This window comes from Lissotriton helveticus, chromosome 9, assembly GCF_964261635.1.
Source record: "Lissotriton helveticus chromosome 9, aLisHel1.1, whole genome shotgun sequence".
NCBI lineage: Eukaryota > Metazoa > Chordata > Amphibia > Caudata > Salamandridae > Lissotriton > Lissotriton helveticus.
The window spans coordinates 1,255,407,103-1,255,434,927 of NC_136070.1; the positions used below are offsets into that span (position 1 = coordinate 1,255,407,103).

Sequence of the window (27,825 nt, forward strand, 5' to 3'; positions counted from 1 at the left end):
GAACCGATATCTAGGGTTAAAGTTCATCCCTTTTAGGGCCCTATTTTTATGGCACCAGTGTCGGTTTTTATCATGGCTCTGCGTTCCTTGCGTGGAAAATCTGTGTATAAGAACTGACGTCAGCGCGCAAGGGCGGCGTCTAAGTACTCCGACGTCATCATCCCGGCGCCGACGACGGACACGGAGCCGCAAACGACGCCTACCGACACTCAGGGGTACTGCTACCCAAAACTTTCCAGATCCAGTCTGACGCCTGGGGATATTCTAAGGTAAGGAATCTAACACTAACTACTGTTTCTTACAGATATATCGTTACGGAAGGTAAGTAACTTGTGCGTTAGTTGTAGATTCCTTACCGCCCCACCCATCGTCCCCGCTCTGCAAACTGATTTCTAGTGATAGGGACTCCCTTACAGAGCCCTAGTTGTGGCCATTGTCTTGCATGGCTCTGAGGGTTCTGACATCGAAAGTCGAGTCAGAACTGACGTCTAAGTTGACACCGCAAAGTCATCCCGGCGACCGCGATGACGGGCGCAGAGTCAACCATCATCCAGGGATACTGCTAAAGAAAAATCTCCAGAACCAGACTGACTCCTGGGGGAAAGGCTAGGTTAACGGATCTACAACTAACATATGTCTCTTACAGATACATCATTACCGAAGGTAAGTAACTTGTTCTGATGGTCACTGGAAGACGTTCGTGTTGTGGTGTTTCTCACCTCAGTCCAACCCTTACAACCTTTCCTCTGTGATAATAAAGGTTATTTAGCAGCTCTTTTGGCTTTGCATTTGCCATATCACCGTCACTTTTTAAAGCACCGTTTGTGATATGTCTTTTGAAGGGGTTTATCCATATGTTTCATCCTGTTACGTTTATATTGCTAAAGTAGGATTTAAAGTTAATTTTGACTTATTTAATGTGTTTGTCTTTTGAGCCTATGCATAGCTGTGCTTTAAGGCTTTTGACATTGAATACTATGTTCCTTAAAGTTATTACGTCCACTAGACAAGTAGGTAGGCTTCAGGCCTTGCCATCAGTGCCTCCTTAGGTTTCATTTTTTCCTGATAAGTAAGTCTTTCGAACAAGTCCCTGAAGAGGTTACGCATTTTCATGAGACAATCCATCACTGGATCATCTTTTTATGCACCACCTCCTACCTCAAAAGAGGAAGAGTGATTATATTGCTTAAATTTAAAGAGGGATCTCAGTTTTTATCTTGGGAGATCTGAGGAATACCGCCAGGATGAACAAATTATTGTTGGTTTTTCAGGAGTAAAAAACGGTAAGGCAGTGCAAAAGAGAACTCTATTGAGACGTATTGTTTTATGCATTAAGATCTGTCATGGACTACCTCAGAAACAACCCCCTGAAGGGTTGCATGCACACTCTACCAGGGTAAAAGCTGCTACTACAGCATTAGCCCGGGGTGTACCGATATTTGATATTTGTAAGGCTGCATCCTTGCATACATTCCTCAAACATTATTGCTTAGATAAGTAAGCCAAGGGGAAAGGTAATTTTGTCTTGTCTGTTCTACAGGATTTTCTAGTTTGAACCATTCCACAGACCCATCACCTAGGAGGTACTACTCCGGTATCTGTTCAAAAGGTGAGGAATCTGCAGTTAGAAGTCTCTATCAGAAGAAAAAGTTACTTACATTCGGTAATGCTGTTTCTGGTAGAGTCCTTGTCTGATGCCAGTACGAGCAGGTGATGTATATATGTTAAGGCTGACATCAGGAACACATGAGACGGGGTCGAAAGCAGAGCCTTGAAGTCGCACTATTCCATCTGTCGGCACCGGTGAACATTACATTGCAAAAAATTTCCAGATCCATTCTGATGCCTAGAGGTATTCAAAAGTTGAGGAATCTGTGGTTAAATAGAGTCTCTACCAGAAAAGGTGTAACGAAAGGAAGGTAACTTGTTTTTTAGCTGTAAGGACACTTTACCCTGCATGACTTTCTGGCCGGCGCTCACTCCACAAACACACCACCTTGGAGATGTACTGCTTTTGTATTTGTTCCAAGGTGCGGAGTCTGTAGTTAGAAGTATCCACCAGAAGAACAAGACACTTACCATTGGTAACTTTCTTTTTGGCGGATACTCTTTCTAACGTATGATTTATCAGTGCCCTCCCTCTTCTCTAAAGTGGCCTCTTTTTGACATCAACAAGGTCTCAAGTTAGTAATCAGCACACTGTTATCAATTGTCCACTCTCCACGTGTGAGGGCATGAAAATAAAACTGACAAGAACTGACGTCAGTGAGGAAGGGTAGCGCTTATATGCAAAGCCACACAATGGCACATAGCAGCACATGGGAGCGCTGCTACAAAAATATCTCTGGATCTAGTCCAGTGCATGGGCGATATTTAGGGTGAGTAATTTGTGAGTATCTACCTGAAAGAGCTTATGACAAAAATATCTCCATTTGCCTAGTGATTCCCTAAAAGATCCCTAGCAGGCATAAAAGGTTTTTATTAGTGCAGATTTCTCCCCTTTGAGTGTGTTGAAATCGTTAGTAGCAAATCACACACAAGATTTGAGAAGCAGACTGAACAGGGCATGGTTAACCTTGTGAGTTTGGAATGCACATAAACGAGCACATTTGTGGGCATTCCCAAACTCTGATTCAACCATTTCTCACCCTTGAATTAGACTCCTATCAGAGTGGGAATGGGAACAAATCAGTCCCTGATTTAAAATAACTATGCAGTGTATGTGGACTTTTATGTGTTCATATGTACTATTGTTTGTGTGCATAGCCCCCTAGACATTCACTCTGTAAGGTAGTACGTTAAACTTAGTTCTCATCACCTCTCTCCCCCCTCACCCCGAATTCCCACTATATTCACCCACTCTTTCCAACCTGCACCATTGGTTTACTTATATTGTAGCTATTATATTATGTACAATATTACATTATCATAAATTAAACCTATTATCTCCTCCTCCCTATCAGTTTTAAGCCTACTTGCTGTGGATAAGATTTGCGGCTTTTTTGGTAAAATCCATGTCACTTTATTGTCCATAACTTGTTTTGAAAAAGAGTAAACCTTCATGCGTAGCAACCTGGGCTTAGTTTCCGGTGCCTCCCTTCATGCGTTGACAAAAGTATTCAAATATGTGCCCACTTTCATGATGGATTGACATTTTGATTTAGGTTGAAACATTTTGGAGTCTGTGACAAATGCAGCGTCTCAGTTCAGGGTCATCAGTCAAAGTAGCCCAATCTCCTTTACTCACGTTCCTTCAAATATTTTCAAATCTGAAAGAAACAGGTAGGTATTAGATGCCTTACCCTAGAATACCCCCAGGCGTTAGACTGGATCCGGAAACGTTTGCGTAGCAGTACCCTTGCGCGTCGGAAGGCGTCGTCTGCGGCTCTGCGTCCGTCGTCGGCGCCGGGATGACTTCGCCGGAGTACTTAGACGCCGCACTCGCGCGCTGATGTCAGTTCCTATTTTTTCCGCGCCAGCAAGCGCCGATCCGGGAACAGTGGTACCCTTTTAGTCACTTTTTGACTAAACTTTTTGATCTCTTTTGATCATTTTCGAAGTCGACCGACTCCGACGGTGCCGGTAGGGATGCCCTGGTTTAAGCCCTGCGTCGACTGCATTCGACTGATGTCGGTTACCGACCCCTATCGCCTGTGTCTTCATTGCCTGGGGCCTGACCACGATGACAAGTCGTGCCCCGACTGCCGGGCCTTGACGTCGAAGGCTAGGCGGGAGCGGTCCCCCAAGCTCCTCGAGCTCCGGCAGTCACCCTGCGCCGTTCGAGGTCCTGGACCGGGAGGAGGTCGAGGGACCGGTCGCGGGGCCGAAGTCGTCACGGCTTGGAGGAACCTCGACACCACTCCTCGAGCTCCAAGTCCTCAGGTAAGAGGCATAAGAAGTCGAAGAGGTGACATTGCTCTTCCGACTCCACCCGACGCTCGGCCTGCTCCATACCCGCCGGTCCCTGGGCAAAATGCTACGCCGGAGGAGATTGACGCCTTCCTCATGGCCATGAGGTCGCTCACTCCTCCGGGTTCCGCGGCGCCATAGGGCCAAGCGACCCCAACTGGGAGCCCAAGCGGGCCGGGAGCTACGGCCCTGGTGCTGTCGGGTGCTTCGACCCCAGCGCCGTCGGCGACTTCGGTCCCGACGCCGCAGGTCCGGTACCGGATCCGGGTCGTCGCAGGTCGACCTTACGACCACGCCGGCGCCGGCCTCTAGGGTGTCGCCCCCGGCACCGACTGTAGGAGAGTAGGGTCTGCTTTCCTATGGTCACCCCACTTTTTGCTTTTTGCTTCACTGGTTGTCGACTTAATGTGGCTGTGGGCCTGCTAATCAGACCCACAGCCCAGCTGCTCTCTCTCTAAATTCACTACAATGTACTTTAGGTGCATTATCAATTGGATACTGGGTCACCTTATGAGCCCCTGTACAGTGTACTATAGGTACCCAGGGCAGAGGTGCATCCAAGGGATACCAGGGGCTGCAGCATATCTTTTGCCACCCCTGGCTGGCCATCCAAATTGACACAATTGGCTGATCACTCAGCTGGGGCAAGGTGGTGTAATCACCCCTTGCTTTAGATATAGTATTCCTATATCTAACCGTATCTAGACATATATACACCTATAAGTCACTCCTATGGCAGGCCTTAACAATCCTAGCGGCAGAGTGCTTGGTTTTATGTGAGATGGTGCTCTAGCATGAGCTGAGCCTGTCTGCAGCTTTCAGAACCATGTCCTAATAGCTGTTCTAGGATATTGCCATACCATATACTCTTAAGTGCATTATGAACCTCGCGGTTAAATGCTAACTCTGGTTTGGCTTTATCAAAACATGTCGAGTAAGGTGTCATACGTTTTGGAATACTACCCCCTCGCCAGTTCTGGCGACGGGGGTAGCATTCCACCCTTCTAGAGGGAGAAGACATGTTGTTCCTACTAATCCCGGTTAAAGTTAACCAGAGCCTCAGCATCACAAAATGGATGCTGCTGCCACAGACACAAGTCTGACCTCCTGCTGCTGGGAGTCCTTCCAGCGAGGGAGGCTTGGACAATAGGTTTCCTGTCTTGGGAGGTGCTAGCACCACCCCAAACAGGCTCTTGTGTATTAGGGTGGGGAGGACTGAAAGAAAGGAGACACTGCCTGGGCACACAAGGTGTCCCATGCATAGTCCAGTTCAAACTGGTGCTGGGGCTTCCCAGCCCCAGCTCTGGCGCGAAACTGGACAAAGGGAAAGGGGTGTAACCACCCCCTTCCCTGGTCCCACCCATAGGAGAGACCTAGCAGGTAAACCAGACTTTAGATTTATCGTGACTGAAACTCTGAAACGAAACTCCGGACCTTCAACGATCTACTTTGCAAGAAGACGACTGAAGAATCTCCCTTGTGGTCAAGGAGTGACCACCCTGCACAAGCAGGCACCATCCAGCGATCAACGGCTTGCTTTGTCGACGCTCCCGTCGGAGCCCGAGCACAGAGCCTGACAAGAACCGGACTTCCAGACATCCAACAGCCCGATCCACAATCCCAGAAGAGCTGAGACCCGTGGAGGCAACGAGAGAAGTGGGACCGGCCATCTTGAAAAGTCTGCGACTTGCTAATTGGGCAGCACCCGAGGCACCCTCGAAGCTGTGCATTGGGGATTGAGAAGCCCCAGCCCCGAGCATCATCTGAACCGAAGATCAGCCCTGCACACTCCACGAGTTCTGCGTGGGGCCCTTCTGCATTTTCCTGCTTGGCGCGTCTGCCCGGTCATTTGCCCGTTGGCTAGTGGCCATCTTGGCGACGAACCTTTGAATTTACAACACTGGTCTGGTTGCTTCAGACTGGCCCTTGCTTCCCTCAAAAGAAGCAGCCCCTCAGACCTTGCAGGTCTGAGTAAGAAGCCAACTTTGATTCCTGCGTGGGTTGCCTTTGCCAAGGCTTGTTGACTCCAATCCGGAAGCCGACACCGCCGACAGCGAGAGCCTTCGTGGGACAGTCCGTGCCTGACTCCTGGTTATCGTCGATGCCTCCTGGTCCACGTGGCTGCAGAGACAAGCTTCATGACATCACCTGATTGCTTCACAACATCACCTGGTTCCTTCCTGGTTCCTTCCTGGTCACTGGCTAGTGACCCAGACTCTGTCCCCTCTGCTTTCAGGTACTCGTCATCTTCGATCCACCCTTGGATCCATCCGGACACTTCTCTCCTGGTCGCCTGCAGCATCTTTCTTCAAGGATCCATAGGATTCAACGACGAAACCCGACACACTTTGACACCTATGCACCCGCTTCCTGTGGGTGAGGTAACACGAGTACTTCGGTGCTCCTGTGGGTATTGACTATCCAACTGCCTAGGTTTCAAGTAACTTTCACCGAGTCCAGTCAGAAGTGCCCTAAAAGAACTAGTTAACATCTTTTACGTTCCCATTCATTCTCTATGGTAACTCGCGTTTGTGTTTAGACACTGCACACGCCTTCCGCGGGTCTCCTGCTTCCTAACTCTTGGTAGCTCAGCGTAGCCCCAGCGATACCCTAGGCATATTCACTTTTCGTGTGGTGGTCCTTATACCACTATTTTAGTATATGGTTTAGCGTGCCCCTAGGGCCCTACTGTATTTTGTGCAACTTATTGTATTTTAATTAAATATCTTGTATTGTGCTTGTGCCTCTAACCTCATAAAGAGTTCACAGGGTTCTAGAAATAAATAACATATATATTTTATATATATCCTGTGTGGTGTCCTTTCATTTGGTATTAAAGGGGTTACATATGGTAAAACAGCTGGCTTCACATGCCCTCTTGAGTTTAGCCTAAGACTGCTTTTTCCATGCTACCACTAGGATAGCTGGTCTATAAGGTTGACTTTACAACCATCACCATAAGGGTTGTTTGGACTGGTGCAAGGTGCTCACTAGAATAGTGAATATTATATACCAGGCCAACTTCTCACACCTGTGGAAATAAAATTGACAATTGTGCCCCATCATTTCCCTGTTTCTGCCTGACAGCCATTTTTTTTCATTCAGACAAGCACCCATTTTGTGTGTGACAACCATTTTGTCTTCAGACCCACAAGCAAGACACCCTGCCTCTGGCACCCCCGTTCATTAACCACACATTTCTGTGGTTCTGCCAATTCTGGGAACCAGCAGCAGATAGTTCCTGTTTTAAGAAGTAGTTCCTGTTCTTAACTGTAGGACACCCTGCACCTGGCATCTTAGTTCATTGACCACACCTTCCTGTGCTTCAGCCAATTCCCAGAACCAGCAGATAGTTCCTGTTTTAAGACATAGTTCCTGTTCTTGACTGCAAGCCAGAGAGCAGTTGGTCTCTGTTTTACACAAGATAGTTCCTGTTTTTGACTCTTGTGGTTCAGCCAATTCCCAAAACCAGCAAGATAGTTCCTCTTTTTGACTCTTGTGGTTCAGCCAATTCCCAGAACCAGCAAGATAGTTCCTGTTTTACACAAGATGGTTCCTGTTCTTGACTCTAAGCCAGAGATAAACCCCCGAATGAGGAAGGGCCTTCAACTGAAAGAGAACACATTTCCACACATTGCATGCCCTCTCACGAGACACAAGACACGTCCCTACCTTGACACATCTGTTGGAAATTACTGCTTGTCACTTCCCTTTTTCTTGTCACTTCTCTTTTCTTCTTTTTCCTATTGACTGAAAACTGTATAAATATTCTGATGTGTGAATAAAGCTGCAGACCACTCCTGTACCCGCTTGGTGCTGGAGCTCTCCCCTTAACTCGAGTTACTGGACCCTTTTTTGTACTCGAGCACCACGGACTCCTCTCTTTACTTTGACTGAAATTATGATTATTAAGTATAGAAATTCTGAGATGAGGTAATATTGAATTAATTTACCACACACCGACCTCAGTCGACGCCGTCCCCACTCCCCCCCTCGATCCGGTTCCGGCGCCGGAGCAGCGTAGATCGACGCCGCTCTCGACGCCTATGGGAGATTTCTTCTTCTACGACCCGGCCCCATCTTTTGACACTGAGTACCAGGAGATGGGTGGCGAGGGGGAGTGGGAGGGGTCTGAGGACCCTCTGGCACGAGAGTGCCAGTCCGATCAGGACTGGGCAGGTGAGCTTGGGGACGCCAGTGGTCTGGACTCTTCGCCAGACACTGGTTTTGTCTCCCCTCCTACCATGGCTACGGAGGAGGGGGCAGCCTATAGTGTGGTGTTGACGCGGGCGGCCAAGGCCTTACACCTTAAACTCCCCGTCGCGGCCGTGAGGACTAACCTCCTCACTGAAGTCCTTAAACCGCAAGCAAGCTCGGCGGATCCTCTGTTGCCGTTTAATGAGGCCTTGTCTGACATTCTTCTGGGCACCTTGTCCAGGCCCGCTACAGGTCCCCTGTAGATAGGAACGTGGCCAGACGCCACCGCCCGGACACGGGCGACCCTTGCTTCCTGTCCACCCACCCCACCCCTGAGAGTCAGGTCATCCAGGCCTCTAACTCTCAGACCGCATTCCCGACGGCTCCCCCCGATCGTGAATCCAAGAGGTACGAACAGTATGGTAAAAAGATGTTCTCCTCCCTGAGTTTGGGATTGCGGTAAGTTAACACCGCGTGCCTCTTGGGCCGCTATACCCACTCTCTGTGGGACACGGTCGCGGACGTGCTGCCACAATGTCCGGAGGAGGCCCGGACTAAACTCGCTCAAGCCCTTGCGGAGGGTCGAGATGCGGCACGGTACTCCATCAGATGTGGGCTGGATACAACGGACTCGCTGGGTAGAGCGATGGCAACGACGGTGGCGATTCGTCGCCACGCCTGGCTGAGGTCCGCCAACTTTTCAGCTGATGTCCAAAACACTCTTATGGACATGCCGTTTGATGGCCGTCGCCTCTTTGGCTTGAGCGCTTTAAGTTCTCCAGGGCTACGGCCAAGTACTTGGGCCTGTCGGCCCTGCGCCAGCAATCTGCTGCCTTTCGTCCCTTTCGTGGCCACGGAAGGGGTGCCCCCTCATGTCCTGCCAGCCACGGGCCGCAGAACTAACATCCAACGTGGTGGCGGACGTGTTAACTGCCGTGGCGGTGCCCGGGGACAACGGCGAGGCCAGTTCACATCCACCCCCGCAGCATCCGCCTCAAAGCCCTCCTAGTTCAAGCTTTCAGGCCCACGAGACGCCAGTGGGGGGCAGGGTTCGCCATCACCTCCTCCACTGGTGCGACATCACATCGGACAGGTGGGTGCTGCAAATCGTCTGAAGGGGCTACTCCCTCCCCTTCGAGGCGACCCCTCCAGCCATGCCACCGCAGTACCACCGTGTGTCGGGGGATCACTTGAATCTTCTGCGAGAGGAAGTTACGGCCCTCTTGGCCAAGAGGGCCATGGAGCGCGTTCCTGCGCCAGAAGTAGGGTGTGGTTGCTATTCCCACTACTTTCCGGTTCCCAAGAAGGGCAAGGGGGGCCAACACCCTATCTTGGACCTCAGGAATATCAACGGCTTCCTCCGCAAGGAGAGGTTCGAGATGCTGACTCTGGCTCAGGTCTTAGCTGCCCTGGACCCAGGAGACTGGATGGTAGCATTGGACTTGCCGGATGCGTACTTCCACATCCACATCCTGCCGGCGGTTCACGGTAGGCCACTAGGACTTTCAGTTTATCGTGCTCCCCTTCAACCTTACTAGCGCCCTACGGGTGTTCACGACAGTGATGGCGGTGGTCGCAGCTCATCTGCGCAGGTTAGGGGTTTCAGTCTTCCCCTACCTTGACGACTGTTTGTTGAAGGCGGGCTCGCCCCAGACTGTCGTCAGCCACCTCCAGACTACGGCCGACCTCCTGCACCAGCTGGGGTTCTCCATTACTGTGCCGAAGTCACACCTGTGTCCCTCTCAGAAGCTCCTCTTCATCGGCGCAGTTTCGGGTTTATCCTCCCGAACAGCGGGTGCGGGATATTCAGCCTCTGATTCCGATCTTTCAGCCTTTATCCCGGGTCTCGGTCAGGTTGACGCTCCGGCTTCTGGGGCTGATGGCCTCCTGCATCCTTCTGGTGCATCACGCCAGGTGGTGGATGCGGGCTCTGCAGTGGGACCTGAAGTTTCAGTGGGCCCAGCATCCGGACAACTTGTCCGACCATGTCTTGATCTCGGAGGGCACTGCAAGTCAGTTGCAGTGGTGGCTCACAGACCGCGATTGGGTCAGTGACAGATCCCTCTTCCTACCCCTCCAGGGCTGGGGAGGCCACATGGGAGAGGCGGAGATCAGAGGCCTCTGGACTCCGGCAGAGTCCCAGCTCCATATCAACCTTCTGGAGCTGGGGCGATCCGACTTGCACTAAAGGCATTCCCCCCCTCTGTCCGGGGGAGTGTAGTGCAGGTGTTCACGGACAACACCACCGCCATGTGGTACTGCAACAGGGCGCGGTGGGTTCTTGGATCCTATACCAGGACGCTCTGCGCCTCTGGCAGTGGCTGGAACATCAGGGCATGACTCTGGTGGTTCAACACCTGGCAGGTTCCCTGAACGTCAGGGCTGACGAACTCAGCCGTTGGTGCATGATGGATCACGAATGGCGTCTGGACTCGGACGTGGCGCAAGGCCTCTTTCAGCAGTGGGGAGAGCCTGGGTTAGATCTATGCGCCACAGAAGAGAACGCGCAATGTCATCAGTTCTGCGCGTTGGAATTTCCAAGGCGGCACTCGCTCGGAGGCGCTTTTCGTCGCGAGTGGAGTTGCGGTCTGTTGTACGCCTTTCCGCCTATACCACTTCTGCCCAGAGTGCTGAAGAAGATCAAGCGGGACCGGGCCCAAGTCATCCTTGTGGCTCCAGACTGAGCACGGAGGTTCTGGTATCCCGAGCTCCTCAGCATGCCTGTCGATCCCCCGATTCGTCTGCCTCTTCAGGAGGACCTTCTGTCGCAGCAGCAGGGGACGGTCCTCCACCTGAAAATGTCCAGTCTCCACTTACATGCGTTGAGATTGAGCGGCGGCAGTTGAGGCCATTTGAGTTGCCTCCTGAATTCTGTAATGTCATTCTGGCAGCCAGACGTCCATCCACAAAATCGGTATACGCCTGCAGGTGGAACAAATTTGTAGCACGGTGCACAGCAAAGGCTGTGGATCCCCTTTCTGCCCCTCTTTTGGAGTTTCTCCTCTTTCTTCTTTCTCTTGCCCAGCAGGGCTCTGCTCTGGGCACTCTGAAGGGCTACCTCTCAGCCATTTCCGCCTTTTTAAGGCTACCTGATCAGCCCTCTTTGTTCAAGTCCCCAGTTGTAAATAGGGTTTTGAAGGGCATCACTCATATGTTTCCTCCAGTTCCTTTCGTGATGCCTCAGTGGGACTTGAACCTTGTTCTAACTTTTCTGATGTGCGCTCCCTTTGAGCAGCTTCATAACTGTCCTCTTCGCCTTCTCTGAAGACCGCTTTCCTGGTTGCCATCACCTCCGCCAGGAGAGTGAGTGAGCTCCAGGCCCTTTCTTCTAAGCCTCCTTTCCTTTCAGTCCATCCGGACAAAGTTGTGTTGCGGACGCGACCCTCTTTCCTGCCCAAGGTAGTCACAGCCTTCCACATCGGGCAGTCCATCACTTTGCCCACCTTCTTTCCGCCTCCGCATCCCTCGAAAGAGGAAGAGAGGCTCCACCGTCTGGACCCAAAACGTGCGCTCTCATTCTATCTGGATCGCACATGCCAGTTCCGGGTGGATGACCAACTCTTTGTTGGTTACGTGGGCGCTAAAAAGGGACGGGCGGTGCACAAACGAACCATTTCTCAATGGGTCGTCTTGTGCATCAAGGCTTGTTACTCTTTGGCTCAAAGGGAGCCCCTGTAGGGCTTGTGCCCATTCCACACGGGCCACGGCTGCTACTACTGCCCTGGGCCGGGGAGTCCCCTTGCAGGACATCTGTCAGGCAGCTACGTGGGCCTCGCTGCACACGTTCGCAAGACACTACTTCCTGGACACCCAAGTCCGGGGAGATGGCTTTTCCGGCCGTTCCGTTCTCCAGGACTTTCTGGTGTGATAATTTTTTCGCAGACCCACCACCGGGGATGGTATTGCTGGGGTATCTATTCTAAGGTAAGGAATCTAATACTAACCTGTTTCTTTCAGATGCACAAGTTACTTACCTTCGGTAACGATATATCTGTAAGAAACAGTAGTTAGTATTAGATTCCTTACCGCCCCACCCATCCTCGCCGTTCTGCGAACCGATGTCTAGGGTTAAGATCATCCCCTTTCAGGGCCCTAGTTTCATGGCACCAGTGTTGGTTTTTACATGGCTCTGCGTTTTCTGGCACGGAAAAGCTATGTATAAGAACTGACGTCAGCGCGCGAGGGCGGCGTCTAAGTACTCTGGCGACGTCATCCCGGCGCTAAAACGCCAACGCGGAGCCGCAGACGACCCCTACCGACACGCAAGGGTACTGCTACGCCAAAGTTTCCAGATCCAGTCTGACACCTAGGGGTATTCTAAGGTAAGGAATCTAATACTAACTACTGTTTCTTACAGATATATTGTTACCGAAGGTAAGTAACTTGTGCTTTAGAATTCAAAAAGTTAGTTTTGTCCACCGTAATAATGATATGTTCTGCATGAAATAAATTAGAAATAAATACCTATCTTTTTTTCAGATGAACAGCGATCCCCGTTTCAAGAAACGCTACAAGTCATTAGAAAAGTTTGGGATTATTTAAAATCAAGCCCTAAAGACCAAGGTGAGTCCATATAGGTTGTAAAATGTGTTCTAGTAATCAGTTAATCTTTAGATTTAGATCATTTCAACAACAGCACAAATAAAAACTATAAATGTAAATAAGAAAATATTTTAAAAAATAAAGTGCATGTCACAGTTAAATAACAAACTATAAATTTCAATTCAACCAGGCAGATATATGCTAGTTTTTACCTGCTGATTTTTCAGAGATATATGCCATACCACGTCCCATAGTTATGGTTGAGTCAGTTTTTTAGGTCTCGTCCTACGCAACGCATGCGTGTTGCATAGGATAGAGACCTGTATCCAGCGATTGCCTTTTTCAGGCTACATCGTGCATGCGTTCCATTGCCTTCAATGGCAACGCGTGCACGTACGGCGATTTCCTTGCGGCAGCGAGCTGCTGGCGCCAAATGGTATCAATTATCGCGCTTTGCTGCCTGCTCCCGTGAGGGAATCGCGCAGGCCCCTTCCTCTCTGATACAAGAGTACCATGGCTCGCCCAGTTGTGCCTTAAATCTAATTTGTTTATCTGCTTGATGGTACGTTTAACCTGCGGACACTAGAGGGTTCTCTTGTCAAAGGTAATTCACTAACGCACAAAGAGATAAAGAGACTCTCCGTGTGTTATTAGCAAGTGTTTATTTTGCAGGCAGAGAGTTTGGAACTAAGAGTTGTAAAAAGTAGCAAGTTACCTTTAGCGTGATCCTTGTCCAGCTGGTTAGCTACTCTTTTCCATTCTTCAATTTTCATCTCCAAGGGATTTATTAAATTGTCTGTTAAGGCACTGAAAAACAAAGTAAGACTTCTTAAAGAACGTTTTTCTGTCCCAGAAATCTTGAGCACTGTTGTAAATTTATTCCGTGACTGAGCTGGGCATGAACAATATAGATTTTGTCTCTTGGCGCCTATGTGCTCCAGCTCCGTGAACGGCGCAGGCAGCATGACAACCTCCCTTGTGAGCAGCATCACGAGGTCTTCATTGCGGGTAACACAATGACGAGAGCCGAGGGGAGAAGAATGTAGGGCTTCAAAGGGAGACACTTAATAATCAGGAAATGGAGATTGGGTAAACATTACTGGGAAGGCCTCGCCCCGAGTATTGTGCTTCTATGATGGCGCTGCAGTGTTGTGTCCAGTTCTGAAGCTTCCCTCTGGAAAGCAAGGGTAAGTACCTTCTGAGGAAGCATGCCACAGGGGCTGAAGGATTACTGCATGGCCATGGCAGCACAAAATTTAAGTCACAGAGACAAAGAGGATGTCCGCTAGGAAAGGAAAAAACAAACCTGCAGACCCCCTCCTTCTCCCCAACCTCAGCACCAGCGGCATCAGTGAAAAACTCTTGTCCTTAAGCATCTTGGGGTTCTGAGGAATGAATGTACAGTGGATAAACAATGCACGGAGGCTATAGGGAAGTTGCGGAGGGACAAACACAATCGTTAGCAAAGACAGCGTGTGCGCCTGTGCACATATCACAGGCACGGCCGCCTCTGGAGACCCGGTCTGAGTGCCCGCCACCTCTGGGGCCTTCGCCTGGATTGTCATCCAGCTCTCGTGGCCTCATCAGCAGTGCTGTGTCCAGTATTAAAGGCACCCCTGGCATTCTGTGTGCACTTCTGAAGGCTGCCTCTAATGTGCTGTGTGCAAACTCGGGCCGATCCCTGATGTCGTCTCCTGTTCTGCAGGTTATTTCTTAGGTGTTGTGTCCAGCTGACGTGCCAGCTGAGGAGATCTGTGAAAGATGGCTTTTCGTCAAACTCGCAAATCTGAACAAAGTGCACGTCTACACGTTCTATTTGTTAAAAATCAAGGACCAGCGTCAGACAGAGGGGTGTGTCATGTAAAAGAGAGGCCGGCCTCTCAAAGACGTGCAGGTTGGGGTCAGTGCTTTAAATGGGGAACAAAAGTGCAGGTACTCATCAAATTGAGCTAGGGGGCGGGGTAAGGGGCGGAGCTGAGGGCAGGGCATAATTATATAAAAACACTACTGCCATCTGTCAAGTAATCATTTTGCCCTTAAATTACACTTATCAACAGTCTCAAATTGCCTGCATGTGCAATTTACCTCTGCACATATAGGCGTGGCATATGTAGACAATTAATAACCTGTCTCCTAATACGCCTCTTTCAACTGTGTAAGCCGCTCATTGCATTTAAAGGAACATGTTAGTTACAGCAGTTTCAGCACACCAAAAAACATGATAAATGTATGAACATAAAGTGGTTATTTCCTCACAAAAAAATGACATCAAGGTCAATGTGTTATACTTTAGTTTCTGCGTTTTTTTATATTTGCAGGTTCAGTTCTTATTTGTTTTATTAAGTACAGCATTAATACATTCTCTTGCCCATGAGTACGCACTCACACACAGGCCCAAGAACAAGCAGACATGTACACACAAAACATTCCTCACATTGTCCGTTAAAATACCTTTACATAATGTCCCGATGCTCTCTCTGTTGCTTCCGCTCTCTCACACAAAAGCAGACATTCACTGACACAAAAGACTCACCACAGAATTAAAAACGTTTGCAATTCCTACCTCCCAAGGCTTTTCCCTTGCAGGCTCTCAGCCAGTTGTCTGGACCTTGAGTGGCTGCAAAATTTCACACCTGTGATCTAAAGTGCAGGGTCTGATCGGACCCTGTCACTCACAGCGTGATATTGAGCTTGCTCCCTTGCCACACTAACAAAATGTAATGAGCTGCCGCTGAATGATTCAGCAGCGGCTCGGCACAGGGCTACAGTGGCGCTTTGGCCGAGAGTGGCGTTCAGACAGCCACATCCTCAGCAGCACATGTACAACTGAGCCTACCAGTCATGAGTATCGGTACGCTCCGTGGCGATGAAGAAGTGCCGGTACTCTGGATGTTAAAAATAAGAAGTGCCGGTACTCAGTACCGGCCCATTTAAAGCACTGGTTGGGGTACTATAAAGATGGATAGGAATTTAGGGTGACCAGTTCTCAAAACAAACAACCATTGGCATAGCCAATAAGTCTCGCCTTTGGGACCTTATAAGTATTTAATTATGCAGCACAATATCCTTGGTGCAACATCAACAGTTGCATGGCTAAACACATAAGGTCCCAAAGGCGAGACCTATTGGCTATGCCAATGCTTGTTTTTATTGAAGCTAAGCACATTTTCACCCAACAACTTATCAATTGTAGATCATTGCCATTCAGACATGCTGTCTCTGTAGTCCTGCACTTGCTAAACATGTGTGTGAGGAAATGGGGTGTATTATATCGTGCGGTGGAGACCTCACCGAATAGTAGATTCACCAATCCTGTCTTGGGCCAGTCAGGATTGTTTGTCGAACCTTAACTCAACACAGGGTAGCCGTGGCTTCAACAGTCAGGCTTCAACAAAGGAAGAAGTGTAAAGTATTTAACCCGCACCAAAACAATTGGACAAGAAGGAAACATGACTCTCAAGAAATCTGACACCAATTTATAAAAGATAGACAGATCATATTTTCATTAATTTTAAGACACCAGAACAAAAAAGATCCACCGGAGGGTTCCATAAATATAAATCCTTAAGAAAACAGTAAATCACAACTTTTCACTAAACCGGCGAACGAGCACTGGCAAATTCTACAAATTTGACCCTTAGAAACATTTTCAAGAAAACTTTGTTAAAAGCAGAATGTGGTCACTTCCAGTTATTATGGGTGACCAAATCCGGCAAGGACCAGGCCAGGGAGACTAACAAATTACCAAAAAACACTTACCTCCAAGAAGGAGCAATCTTCATCCTAGTTCCTACATTAATGGGAACTTGCCAATGACTTCTATAGAGTGGTTCTGATGCAAAGGATACAGGATGCTGAAGATGCTGAGGATCTGTGTGTCCGATGGGGGATTTCCTGGGACTACTCCTCGGCCCACGGTTCTGGTGAGGCCACTATAGTCACAGTGGTTGGTGTTCCTCGAAGTCTTCTTTAGTCCAGCACCACTGGAACACTGATCTCCAGTCACAGCTAAAGCAGCAGTTGCCTTCTTCTGGCGAAAACTCTACTTCTAGGCGATCAATTTGCACTTCGACGGCTCTCCTAGATCCATCAGACTCCAGAGCAACTTTTGAGCATCGTGATTTGGTCTCCTATGGTGCAATGTTGATCCGGTGATCTGGCTACCAACTCATCCAAGCAGGCTTCCTCAGCTTTTGTAAACCTGTGCTGCAAACAGGAAGTCAGCTAACTGATTATTGGAGTCTCTGCATTTGGGTGGGCTTGAGGCCAACTTCTCCATGAGCAGGGTTCCACAGGCACAGTCACCCTCTTTGTTAGCCCAAAGAGCAGCAGGTGACGTCCAACTTCAGTTCAGCCTCTGTTTGCCAATATTCCAAATCAGCAGGAGAGTCCTTCTTTGGTCCTCTTGTCCAATCCAGGCGAGATCCGATTGTTGGGAGCCAGAGAGGCCTCTTTTATGGCTAGAAAGTGGTGCTCTTTGGGTAGGTTACGGTCACTAGCCAATGAGCTACTTAGAACCCCCCACCTAATGACAACTTCCTGTGAGCGTGGCATCCAGCTATCAAAAGGTGCTCTATTCTGCCCACTCCCAAGAAGGCTGAACCCCTCTCTTGGTATATGGAGCGTGGTTGCCCACCTTAGTGGTATGGCCACCTCTGAGCTCCAAGTTACAGGAAAACCGGTGTATTCCCCTTGCTGTTGCTGACACCCTACTGTCTACCCTAACAATGGAGTAGCTGTTCTTGTTTGTGCTTGCTATTTGCCCATCAAATGTGATTTCCCTGTTGAAACTTGCCTTCTGGGATCACACCCTGTATGGCTTTTCTTGCCAGGAGCAGATAACATCCCCTTTACATGCGGACCCTCCTCTTTCCAACAACACCTCTTCTGTGTGTTTCAGTCCGCGAGGGGCTGAGATAGCCCACGAGCACTGAAACTGAAACAAGCCAATCAGCTCATTTCAGTTTTACTTTCGATGTAATGACGTGAGTGCGCTATGCGCACGATCCTCATTCCATTGGAAAAAAAAATCCTCGAGAGTTGTCCCCACCTCACAAGGCTAAAAAAATAAAAAGGAAATCCCTCTGCTGTTTACAGCAGAGGGATTTTGGAGTTCTGAGCTGAGGACATCACAGTTACATCCTCGGCACACCAGCGCACAGTCAAGGACATAGTCGTTATGTCCTCGGGACAGAACGGGTTCAAAAGGAAGGGTTAGACTTTGCCACTACTTTGAATGGCAAAGTTGAGTTAGCAGTTTAAAACTGCTCTGCCAGCCAGCAATGGCAGGCTGGAAGTCATGCTTATGTCGTGTCTCACTTGAGGTGGCACAACTGTTGCTGCAGTTCACAAGAGACACTTTTATGTACAGGCCCTATGTACCACTGGTAACACATAGTAGGGACTTACAAGTAAACAGGCTCTAGGTACCCCTGGTAACACATACCAGGGATTTACAAGTAAACCACTTTATGACAATTGGGAATAGATCAATTAAGCATGTACCTTTTTAATGGTGAGTATCATTACACCAGTGCTTAGTAGTGCCAATAGGAGAAGAAAGTGGGGATGAAACTTCAAAAAGGCCTGTTTCCTCACAGATGCGTTGGACCTGCAGGGCGCATATTTCCATATACTTGTCCTGCCGGCTCACAGATGTTACCTGTAGTTCACAGTGGGCCACAAGCACTTTTAGTTCACTGTGTCCCTTTTGGCCTTACAAACCACCCTAGGTGTTCCGGAAAGTGGTAGCTGTGATTGCAGCACATATGTAGAGGTCAGGGGTTCCAAACTTCCTCTTCCTCGAACACAGGCTGTTGAAGGCTGGCTTGCCCTAAGTAATCTTCACGCACTTCAAGACTATGGTGGACCTTCTGCATTCAATGGGGTTCTCTATCAACATGCTGAAGTCACACCTGGCTCCCTTTCATCTGAGCTGCTCTGGACACAGTGCAGTTTCGGATCTATCGGACCTAGTGGTGAGTCCAGGATAGTCAAGCTATGATTCCAATGTTTCAGTCTCCATCCGGATTTGGATAAGTCTGAATAGGAGGTAACTGTGTATTCTTGCCTCCGGCATCCTGCTGTACAACATAAGCGCTGGCATATGCGGACTCTACAGTGGGACCTGAAATCCAAATGAGAATCTCTCCAATCAGGTCCAGATTTCAGAGGGAATGGAAAAAGACCTGTAGTGGTGGCCAACGAACCATGATTCAATCAGCGGCACATCCCTTTCCCTTCCACTCAGATCAGTGACTGTAGGAAATGTCAGTTCTTTCTGTCATAGGTACCCCCACTTTTTGCCTGGGGTCAATGTGTTTTGACTGTAGTTCACTGGGATCCAGCTAATCAGGACCCCATTTGCAGTATTCTCTCCTCTAAATTCAATTGTAAGTACTTTTTACACCCCACATTTGGCATACTGGAGTACCACTGTAAGCCCCTAGTATATAGTACTGAGTTACCAGGGCATTGGTACACCAGCTGTCTCCCATGGGCTGCAGCATATATTATGCCACCCATAGGTGCCCCTGTAAACTGTGTCTGAAGAGCTGCCTTTGCGGTCTGTGTGGAATGGTGCTTCCACCTTTCACTTTGGCTATAAGGTTTCCCTTATATCCCGATCACCTGACATTAAACCTATACGTCACCTCTATGGTAGGCCCTTCAGTTCTAGGGCAGGGTGCATGGTTTTAAGTGTCTTGATACCCCTGCATGAGCAAAGGTACCCCTACAAACCACAGACTCCTTTCTCTGGGCTTTGTAAGTGCAGGGTAGCCATTTTCAGGTATGTAGTGGACACTGAAAAGTCAAGAAGTCCAGCTACATAATGACTATCCCGACCTAGGCATGTTTGGTATCAAACATGTTGGCATTATGCAACTACACCGATTCCCGTGCTAGTTGCATGATACCATGTACTTGGGGCTCATTAGAGAACCCCAAATACCTACCTGTGTAACCTTACAGGGTCGGACTGCCAACCCCCGCTGCTGCCTGCCCCAGACACTGTTCTGCCACCCTGCTGATGAACCTAACTCGGGCAGGGAAAGCCGAGCAGTGTGTAACTACCTCTCCTTTAGAATTAGGTAGGGTTGGGGTGCTTCCGGACGCCACCAGACTGCATTGAAGGGCACTTTTGGTGCCCTCTTAAGATAAACCAGTTTTGCTCTGTTCAGGAGCCCTGATGTGAAACCACACAAACGACAAGGGAGTGTCCCCCCGTCCAGCTCCTCCCTAGGGAGGTGCCCAGAGCTGCTATAGGTGGCCACTTTATTCTGCCACTTTGAACCTTTCCCTTTGGAGCCTCTGCCTGCCTAGACCAGGTGAGTAGTGCCCCACCCCTCCACCCCTCCTCCAATAGGTGAGTCACTGCAGACGAGGTCCCTCCCCTTTTTAGGGTTACTGAAAGGCTCCCCTTAGGGTGGGTTCTTAGATTCGTCCCTCCAACAACTTTAAGATCCAACTTCCAGTCATCTGAAGACTATTTAAAGACTCTTCTGCTTTGTACACTTGAACTCTGCTGCTGGATCAAGCCACGCCCCAAAACAAAAATATTCTTGGGAGGAAGATTCCTGCTGCATCTTCGGCCCTGTGCTTCTTCAAGTCCTGCAGGTCCATGGCCGTGCATCCTCCTAGTCACCAAGGGGTCTGCATGCATACGAGCAAGAAGGAATCTCCCTTGGAGTGAAGTAGTCACTTCCCTGCAGCCCAAGGACTTCAACGTTGATGACCTGTTTGCTGATCCTGCTGTCCCTCTGTGGTATGTTGGCTCTCCAGAGGCCTGACCAGTCTTCCCAGCAACTTAGATGAATGCACTACCTCTCCAGCCAACTTGAACTGCATCCCTGTGCACCGCGTCTGTCTGTCGTTACCAAGGCTTGTTGTGTCTCCTGCAAGAAAATATGTGAGCTCCAAGAAGCCACAGCCTTCAGCATCAGATTGAAGAATGACGTCCTGCCTGCATCCTCTGCATCATGGGCCTTCATCTCCTGTGTGCTGCAGAGGTTCCCCAGCGAATCCCTGTGATTCCTGCCAGAGGGTCCTCGAGGGGGCTCCAACAATTCCTGCTGGCTCTCCTGTGTTCAGAGGGCCAGCACTGACTTACCCTTGCTGGGTTAGTCCCGCAGACCTTGCTGGTCTGCAACACGGCATCCTATCTCACAAACTGTTGCCAATGGTTTGCCAAGGGTTGTTAGTGGTCCTTTTGGCCACTGACTTTCCTGCATTTGTCGACTAGCGTGGGAGGGCTCATGGACAGTGCCTGTGCTCCTGCATCCTCGCCTGGTCTCCACAGCTGCTGCTTCAAGCTCACTGTGCTACAGCAAGAACCTCCAACAAGGGTTGGTACTGTGCCCCTGTTCCTCCTGGTCATCTCCGGGTAGGTTGGATTCTGTCCCCTCTGCTTTCAGGTTCTTTTTGTCTGGATTCCACATCCTTTTCCCCCCCGACATGGTCCGCAAGACTCTATAGCTGCTGATCAGCTGTGATCCTCTAGTAGCATAAACGGGAGTCTCTGACATCACTTCACCCCATGCACTGAGGCTCCCTGGTGTAGGTATCCTGGTTCACTGGGTATCCATAGATGGGGTGACTCTCCAACCTTTCTTGAGCCTTGTGCCTCCTCCGGAGTCCACTGGGAAGGGTGAAAGAACACAAAAAAATCATCTGCGACTTACCCAATGTTATCCTATGGACGTTTGACCCGTTGTAACCACTCTGCACCTGGATGCCTTGGGTTCCCTAGGTACTTAGCTTTGGTGGTTCTGCACTTCCCCTGAGATCCTCCATCCTTGGGTATTAGTCCAGTATTGGTAAACATTTCACATTCCACTATTTTAGTATATGGTTTCACCCCCATAGTGTTTTCCTTTGCTACTTACCTGATTTTGAAGTGTTTCTCTATATATCATCTCCAGGTAGGAGATATACCAAATTAGTTTCTAATGTGTGTTTAATAAATACAAACATTTTTAATACTCACCTTTTGTGGTTCTTTCTTATGTGTAAGATTACTGACTGACTATATGGTAAATGTTACATCCACCTGGATAAGCCTTAGCTGCTATCCAAAGCTACCTCTTGAGAGCTTTGGTAATTTAGGGACAAAACATTATCACTAAGGGTTGCCTGGACTCAGTGCACAGTGCCTGACCATAGTTGTACACTATGGCCCACATGCATCAAGCATTTTTGTAGTCGCAAACGGTGCGATTCCTTAAAATCGGCCGTTTGCGAATGCAAAAGTGCTTTTTGGGATGCATGAAGCAATTTTAGAATTCGTAACATTTTTGCGAGTTCTAAAATTGCGGGTGCTTTTAAGAAGTCGCAGATGTGCGATTTCTTAAAAGCAATGCATCATTACTTTTAGAAGTGCAAATTCGCAATTAGGGTGCCAAATTTACCGAGTGGTTGAACCACTCGGTAAATTTGGAAAAAGTGTTTAAAATGCTGAAAATGTTTTTTTTTCAACATTCATGTTTCACACACACATGTCCTTAGGACATGTGTGTGTGAAACATGATGCGAAAAATACATTTCAGGGGTGCATGGGGGGGTCCTTTGGACCCCCCCTGCACCCATGAAATTTTCAAAGTGCCACTCGCAATTTGCTGATGCCTTCCCATTCACTCCTATGGGCCTTTTGGCCCATAGGAATCAATGGGAATTGCGAAAATTAACTTAAGAATTCGGTATTCATTTGGGATTCGGTAAAAATTGCGATTTTACCAAATCACAAATGAATACCGAAAATAATGATGCATAGCATTTTGCACTTCTTAATTTGCGATTCCTTATTTTTCGCAAATTAGGAAGTGCAAAATGTAACAATGATGCATGTGGGCCCATATACTGAGCCAGCCTCGCACATTGGTGGTAAGGCTTGCATTGCTTTACCACTTAGTCATCAGTAAGGTTTCCATAAAAAACCACTACTGCCACTAGTTTTGTAAAACACTACTTGTTAGGCAAGACTTTTGCTAAACTTTTAAATTAGGTGTCAAGATTCTTGCATATCTCTTCCGCCTACTTTATTGGGAAGTTTAGATTACCTGAGTAGAATACACTACATGAGTACCATGTCTACAATTGGGGAGCCTAGTCAGACTCTGGTAACTGGGTACAGGGCCCTCATATTACAGGAACTAAGGACCCTGTGTAGGATAAGACATATCTCATCTCTTATATGTGCTGTGTCAAGATGACATCCAGAATCCTAAGAGAAACCTAGGCCAAGGAAACCTTGGTGGGGAGGATGACCTGACAGGAAAAGAGCAAGAAGAATTGAGTACTGCTGGCTCTTTCACTGGACATAGCCATGAGAAGTCTGCTGAGACTCAAATGGACTACCCTATACCAGTAAAGGGAGGTACTGATGGTACATAAGGGAGGTCATCCCAGTAGGCCTACTTTTACTCCCCCTGTTTTTTTGGTTGTATTCCAAGGAGGAACAGGTCCTCTCGTCCTCAGCTTCCCTTCCCTCAGCATCTCAGGTTAAGTTCATTCACTCTAACAAAGAGGACAGAACTTTAGATAGGGGATATGACCTGCTCAAACTTGAGAAAGCAAAAGTCAAGCTAAAAGAAAGGAGCTGTCCCTTGAGAAGAGCGTTTTAGAAGTGGCGAAAGAGAGGAAGGGACTGGGGTTAGAACCCCATGGTGTCGGCACTAGAGACTAGAAGGGAGGAACACTTTGACACTAGAAATCTCAGCAGGATTGTTCCCCCTTATAAGAGAGGTGATGACATCTACAAGTGGGATACTGCTCTGGAGAGGGCTTGTAAAGTCCAAGAGGTCACCCAGAAGCAGTAGGCAGCTAGCTTGTGGCTCTCTGTTGCAGACAAAGGTGGAGACAAACTGTTGGCAGTAAACAACAGAAGATACAAGCAACTACCAGATCTTGAAAGAGGGACTCATTGAAGGATTAGAGCTTACCAATGAAGAATACTGGGTTAAGTTCAGGGATACCAGAAAGGACACCTCACAAGAATGTATTGATTTCATAGACTGTGCAATTAAGGCTCTGGAAGGCTGATTACATGGTGCTAATGTACAAGTCTACAATGGACTGTATAATTTCAGCATGAGAAAGAGCACATCCTTAATAACAGTGGGCCTGAGAAACTGCACCAATACCTGGTGAACTCTGATCTGACCTCTCCTCACGAACTGGGAAAGAAGGCAGACAAATGGGTTTGCGGCAGGGTGAGCAATAAGTCTCATGCTGGGGGTGACCAGAAAAAAAAGATAAATATTAAGTCCCAAGAGAAAGATAGGGAGAAACTAAAGATAAAAGACTGAGCCTTCCTCAGGTCCACAAAAATCTTCCTCTAAGGTTGGGTCCAATTCCTCCTCTTCTTCTAATACTAAACCTCCTTGGCGCTTCGTAAGCAAAAAGGCCTTAGGAAATGTGATCCCAGTTGTCCTAAGTAATGCACCAAGACTGCTACTACTCCCCCTGGTGTCCCTAGCAATAGAACTAGTAAACCCCAACAGGGTGTAGCTGGGTTCACCCTGGGGGCTGCAGTGAGCTCTGGTCTAGTCAGAGAAGTCACTGATATCAGAGGGTGACACTGACCTTGTCACTTATGCTGTTTGGCCTCCTAGTATGAGGAAATACAGCCAGTTTCCCCTTATCAATGGTATTCAAGCAGAAGCTTACAGGGACACAGGTGCTAGTGTCACCATAGTGATTGAAAAACTGGTGTCACCTGAGCAATGCTTACTTAGGCACACTTACCAAGTAACCAACACTGATAATATCACTAATAGCCACCCCATGGCAGTGGTCAATCTCATCTGGGCGGGGGGGGGGAGAGGTCACTGGCCCTAAAAAGGATGTGGTATCCTCTATTATTCCTGTAGTGTCTTATGGGCAAAGATCTAGAGATTTCAGTATGGGCTGATGTAGAGCCAGACTTGGTATCGCTGAGAGTGTTTTTGTGGGTACAAGATCAAAGTTTCTCGAAGCAGGGAGATCAAGGAGCAGTGGAGCCAGAAATTATGGTCCAGACTGTTACCAAGAAGAGAAGTACGAAGGTTAAGAAATTATCCTCTCCCCAAACTTCATGTGAGGATCAGTCTCCTGAGAGAGATGATCTCACCCCTTATGGGGGAACTACTCCAGAGGAGATTGGGCCTGACCTGGCAGAGCTACTAGATGTAGGGGGACCCTCTAGTAAGGAACTGAGTTTGGAGCAGAACTCCTGACCCTCTGTTGAGCACCTAAGATAGCAAGCTGCTGTAATTGAGACCCACCAGGTCTAATGGGAAGATGGACTCCTTTATTCTAAGTCTAGTGACCCCAAGACTGGTGCCACCAGAAGGTTGGTTGTCCCTCAGAAGTTTGTGGAGTTCCTCTTGACCCTGGCACATAGCATAACCCTGTCTGAACACCTTGGGCAAAGCAAAACTTGGAACAGGCATTTCCCACATTTTCACTGGCCTCACGGTTCTTGTGTTACCTGCCAGTGGTAAGACATGTGGCACCACAAAGCCCCCCGCTAATGCCACTACTAGTAGTTATGGTACACTTTTGAGAGGATAGGGATTGACATAGTTGGTCCCCTAGACGCTCCTATAGCCTTTGGGAAAAGTTATATTCTGGTGGTGGTTGCCCATGCCACCAGATATCCGGTAGATATCCCCCTTAGGTCTACTACAGCTCCTGCAGTGTCCAAGGCCCTCTTGGGAATATTTTCCAGAGTGGGCTTTCCTAAGGAGGTGGTGTCAGACTGATGTGCAAACATCATGTCTGGCTACCTGAAAGCAATTTGGAAAGAGTGTGGAGTAAATTGCAAATGTACCACACCTTACCATCCACAATGCATTGGGTTAGTTGAAAGGTTCAACAAAACCCTCAAAGGCATAATAATGGGACTATCTGACAAGCTCAGGAGGAGATGGGATATCCTATTGCCTTGCCTTCTTTTTGCGTACAGAGGTTCCTCAGAAGGAGGTTGGCTACAGCCCATTTGAACTTCTGTTTGGACATCCAGTTAGGGGTCGGCTACAGCCTATTTGAACTTCTGTGTTCTGAAGTTAGAGGTCCACTTTGTCTAGTGAAGGAGGGATGGGAGTAGCCACTCAAACCTCCCAAGCAAGACACAGTAGACTATGTGCTAGGCCTGTGTTCATGTATAGCTGAGCACATGAAGGACAGTAAAAACCTAGAGACCAGCCAAAAACTCCAGAAGCCCTGGCATGACCCAAAGGCTGTTCTGACTGTTCACCAGCCATAACAGAAGGTGTAGGTATTGGAGCCTGTGGCCCCAAGAGCGCTCCAAGACAAGTGGAGTGGCCCGCATACCATCCTGGAAAAGAATAGTGAGGTTTCCTACTTGGCAGATCTAGGTACTCTAAGAAGCCCCCACAAGGTTCTTCATGTGTCCGCCTAAAGCCTTACTTTGACAGGGCTGACATGAGCTTGCTCATGGCAACTGATGAGGGACAGGAGGAAGAGAGTGACCCTCTTCCTGATCTGATCTCTCAAACAACCCTGTTGATGGTTAAATTGATGGTGTGGTTTTTGCAAACAGCATAACTGGCCAGCAACAAGCTAACTGTAGACAGGTTCTCAATCAGTTCCCTGAAGTCTCTTCCATGACACCCTGTCAGACTACCTGGTGTGCCCATGATGTTGAGTCAGGTGACAGTCTGCCTGTGCAAAGTAAAATCTACAGGCAGCCTGACCATGTCAGAGATTGCATCAGGACAGAGGTCCAGAAGATGCTGGAGTTGGGGGTCATTGCGCCTTCAGATAGCCCTTGGGCTAGTCCAGTAGTCCTTGTGCCAAAACCTCACTACTAGGGCGGAAATAGAGAAATGAGGTTTTGTGTAGACTACAGAGGCTTCAATGCAGTCACCAAGACTGATATCCATCCTATCTGTGAGAAGTTGGCCTGGTATATGATGTTCACTATTCTAGTGAGCACCTTGCACCAGTCCAAACAACCTTTATGGTGATGGTTGTAAAATCTGAAAGAAACAGGTTAGTATTAGATTCCTTACCTTAGAATATCCCCAGGCGTCAGTCTGGATCCGGAAACTTTTGCGTAGCAGTACCCCTGCGCGTCGGTAGGCGTCGTCTGCAGGCGTCCCCTGCGGCTCCGCGTCGTCGGCGTCGTGCGCCGTGATGACGTCGCTGGAGTATATAGACGCCGCCTCCGCGCGCTGACGAACAAGTTACTTACCTTCGGTAACGATATATCTGTAAGAAACAGTAGTTAGTATTAGATTCCTTACCTTAGAATATCCCCAGGCGTCAGTCTGGATCCGGAAACTTTTGCGTAGCAGTACCCCTGCGCGTCGGTAGGCGTCGTCTGCAGGCGTCCCCTGCGGCTCCGCGTCGTCGGCGTCGTGCGCCGTGATGACGTCGCTGGAGTATATAGACGCCGCCTCCGCGCGCTGACGTCAGTTCTTTGCACACAGCTTTTCCGCGCCAGAACACGCAGAGCCATGTGAGAACCAACACTGGTGCCATTTGAAAACTAGGGCCCTGAAAGGGATGTCCTTAACCCTAGGTATCAGTTCGCAGAACGGGGAGGATGGGAGGGGCGGTAAGGAATCTAATACTAACTACTGTTTCTTACAGATATATCGTTACCGAAGGTAAGTAACTTGTTCATCTGAAAGAAACAGGTTAGTATTAGATTCCTTACCTTAGAATAGATACCCCAGCAATACCAACCCCGGTGGTGGGTCTGCGAACCAATACAACCTACACCAGAAAGTCCTGGAGGACCGAACGGCCAAAGAAGCCATCCCTCCGGACTTGACTGTCCAGGCAGTAGTGCCTCGCAAAGGTGTGCAGCGAGGCCCACGTGGCCGCCTGGCAAATGTCCTGCAAGGGGACTCCCCGGCCCAGGGCAGTAGTAGCCGCCGTGGCCCGAGTGGAATGGGCCCTCAGCCCAACAGGAGGCTCCTTCCGAGCCAAAGAGTAGCATGCTTTGATGCACAGGACGACCCACCGAGAGATGGTCCGTTTCTGTACCGCCCTTCCCTTCTTCTCACCCACGTAGCCAACAAACAGTTGGTCATCCACCCGGAACTGGCGTGTGCGATCCATATAGAATGAAAGCGCACGTTGTGGGTCCAGACGATGGAGCCGCTCTTCATCCTTTGAAGGATGCGGAGGCGGGAAGAAGGAGGGCAAGGTGATGGACTGCCCAATGTG

The 27,825-nt window shown here is 48.8% G+C and overlaps 1 protein-coding gene across 1 annotated transcript in view; it reads left to right on the top strand.

Annotated features, from left to right (window-relative positions):
* Nucleotides 1-27,825, top strand: part of LOC144783414 (E3 ubiquitin-protein ligase rnf213-alpha-like) — a 2,376,820-nt gene that overhangs the window by 2,084,410 nt on the left and 264,585 nt on the right. Inside the window, exon 34 of the mRNA XM_078662402.1 lies at nucleotides 12,586-12,669. Coding sequence (XP_078518528.1) covers nucleotides 12,586-12,669 — 84 coding nt within the window. The remainder of the gene's footprint in view (nucleotides 1-12,585; nucleotides 12,670-27,825) is intronic.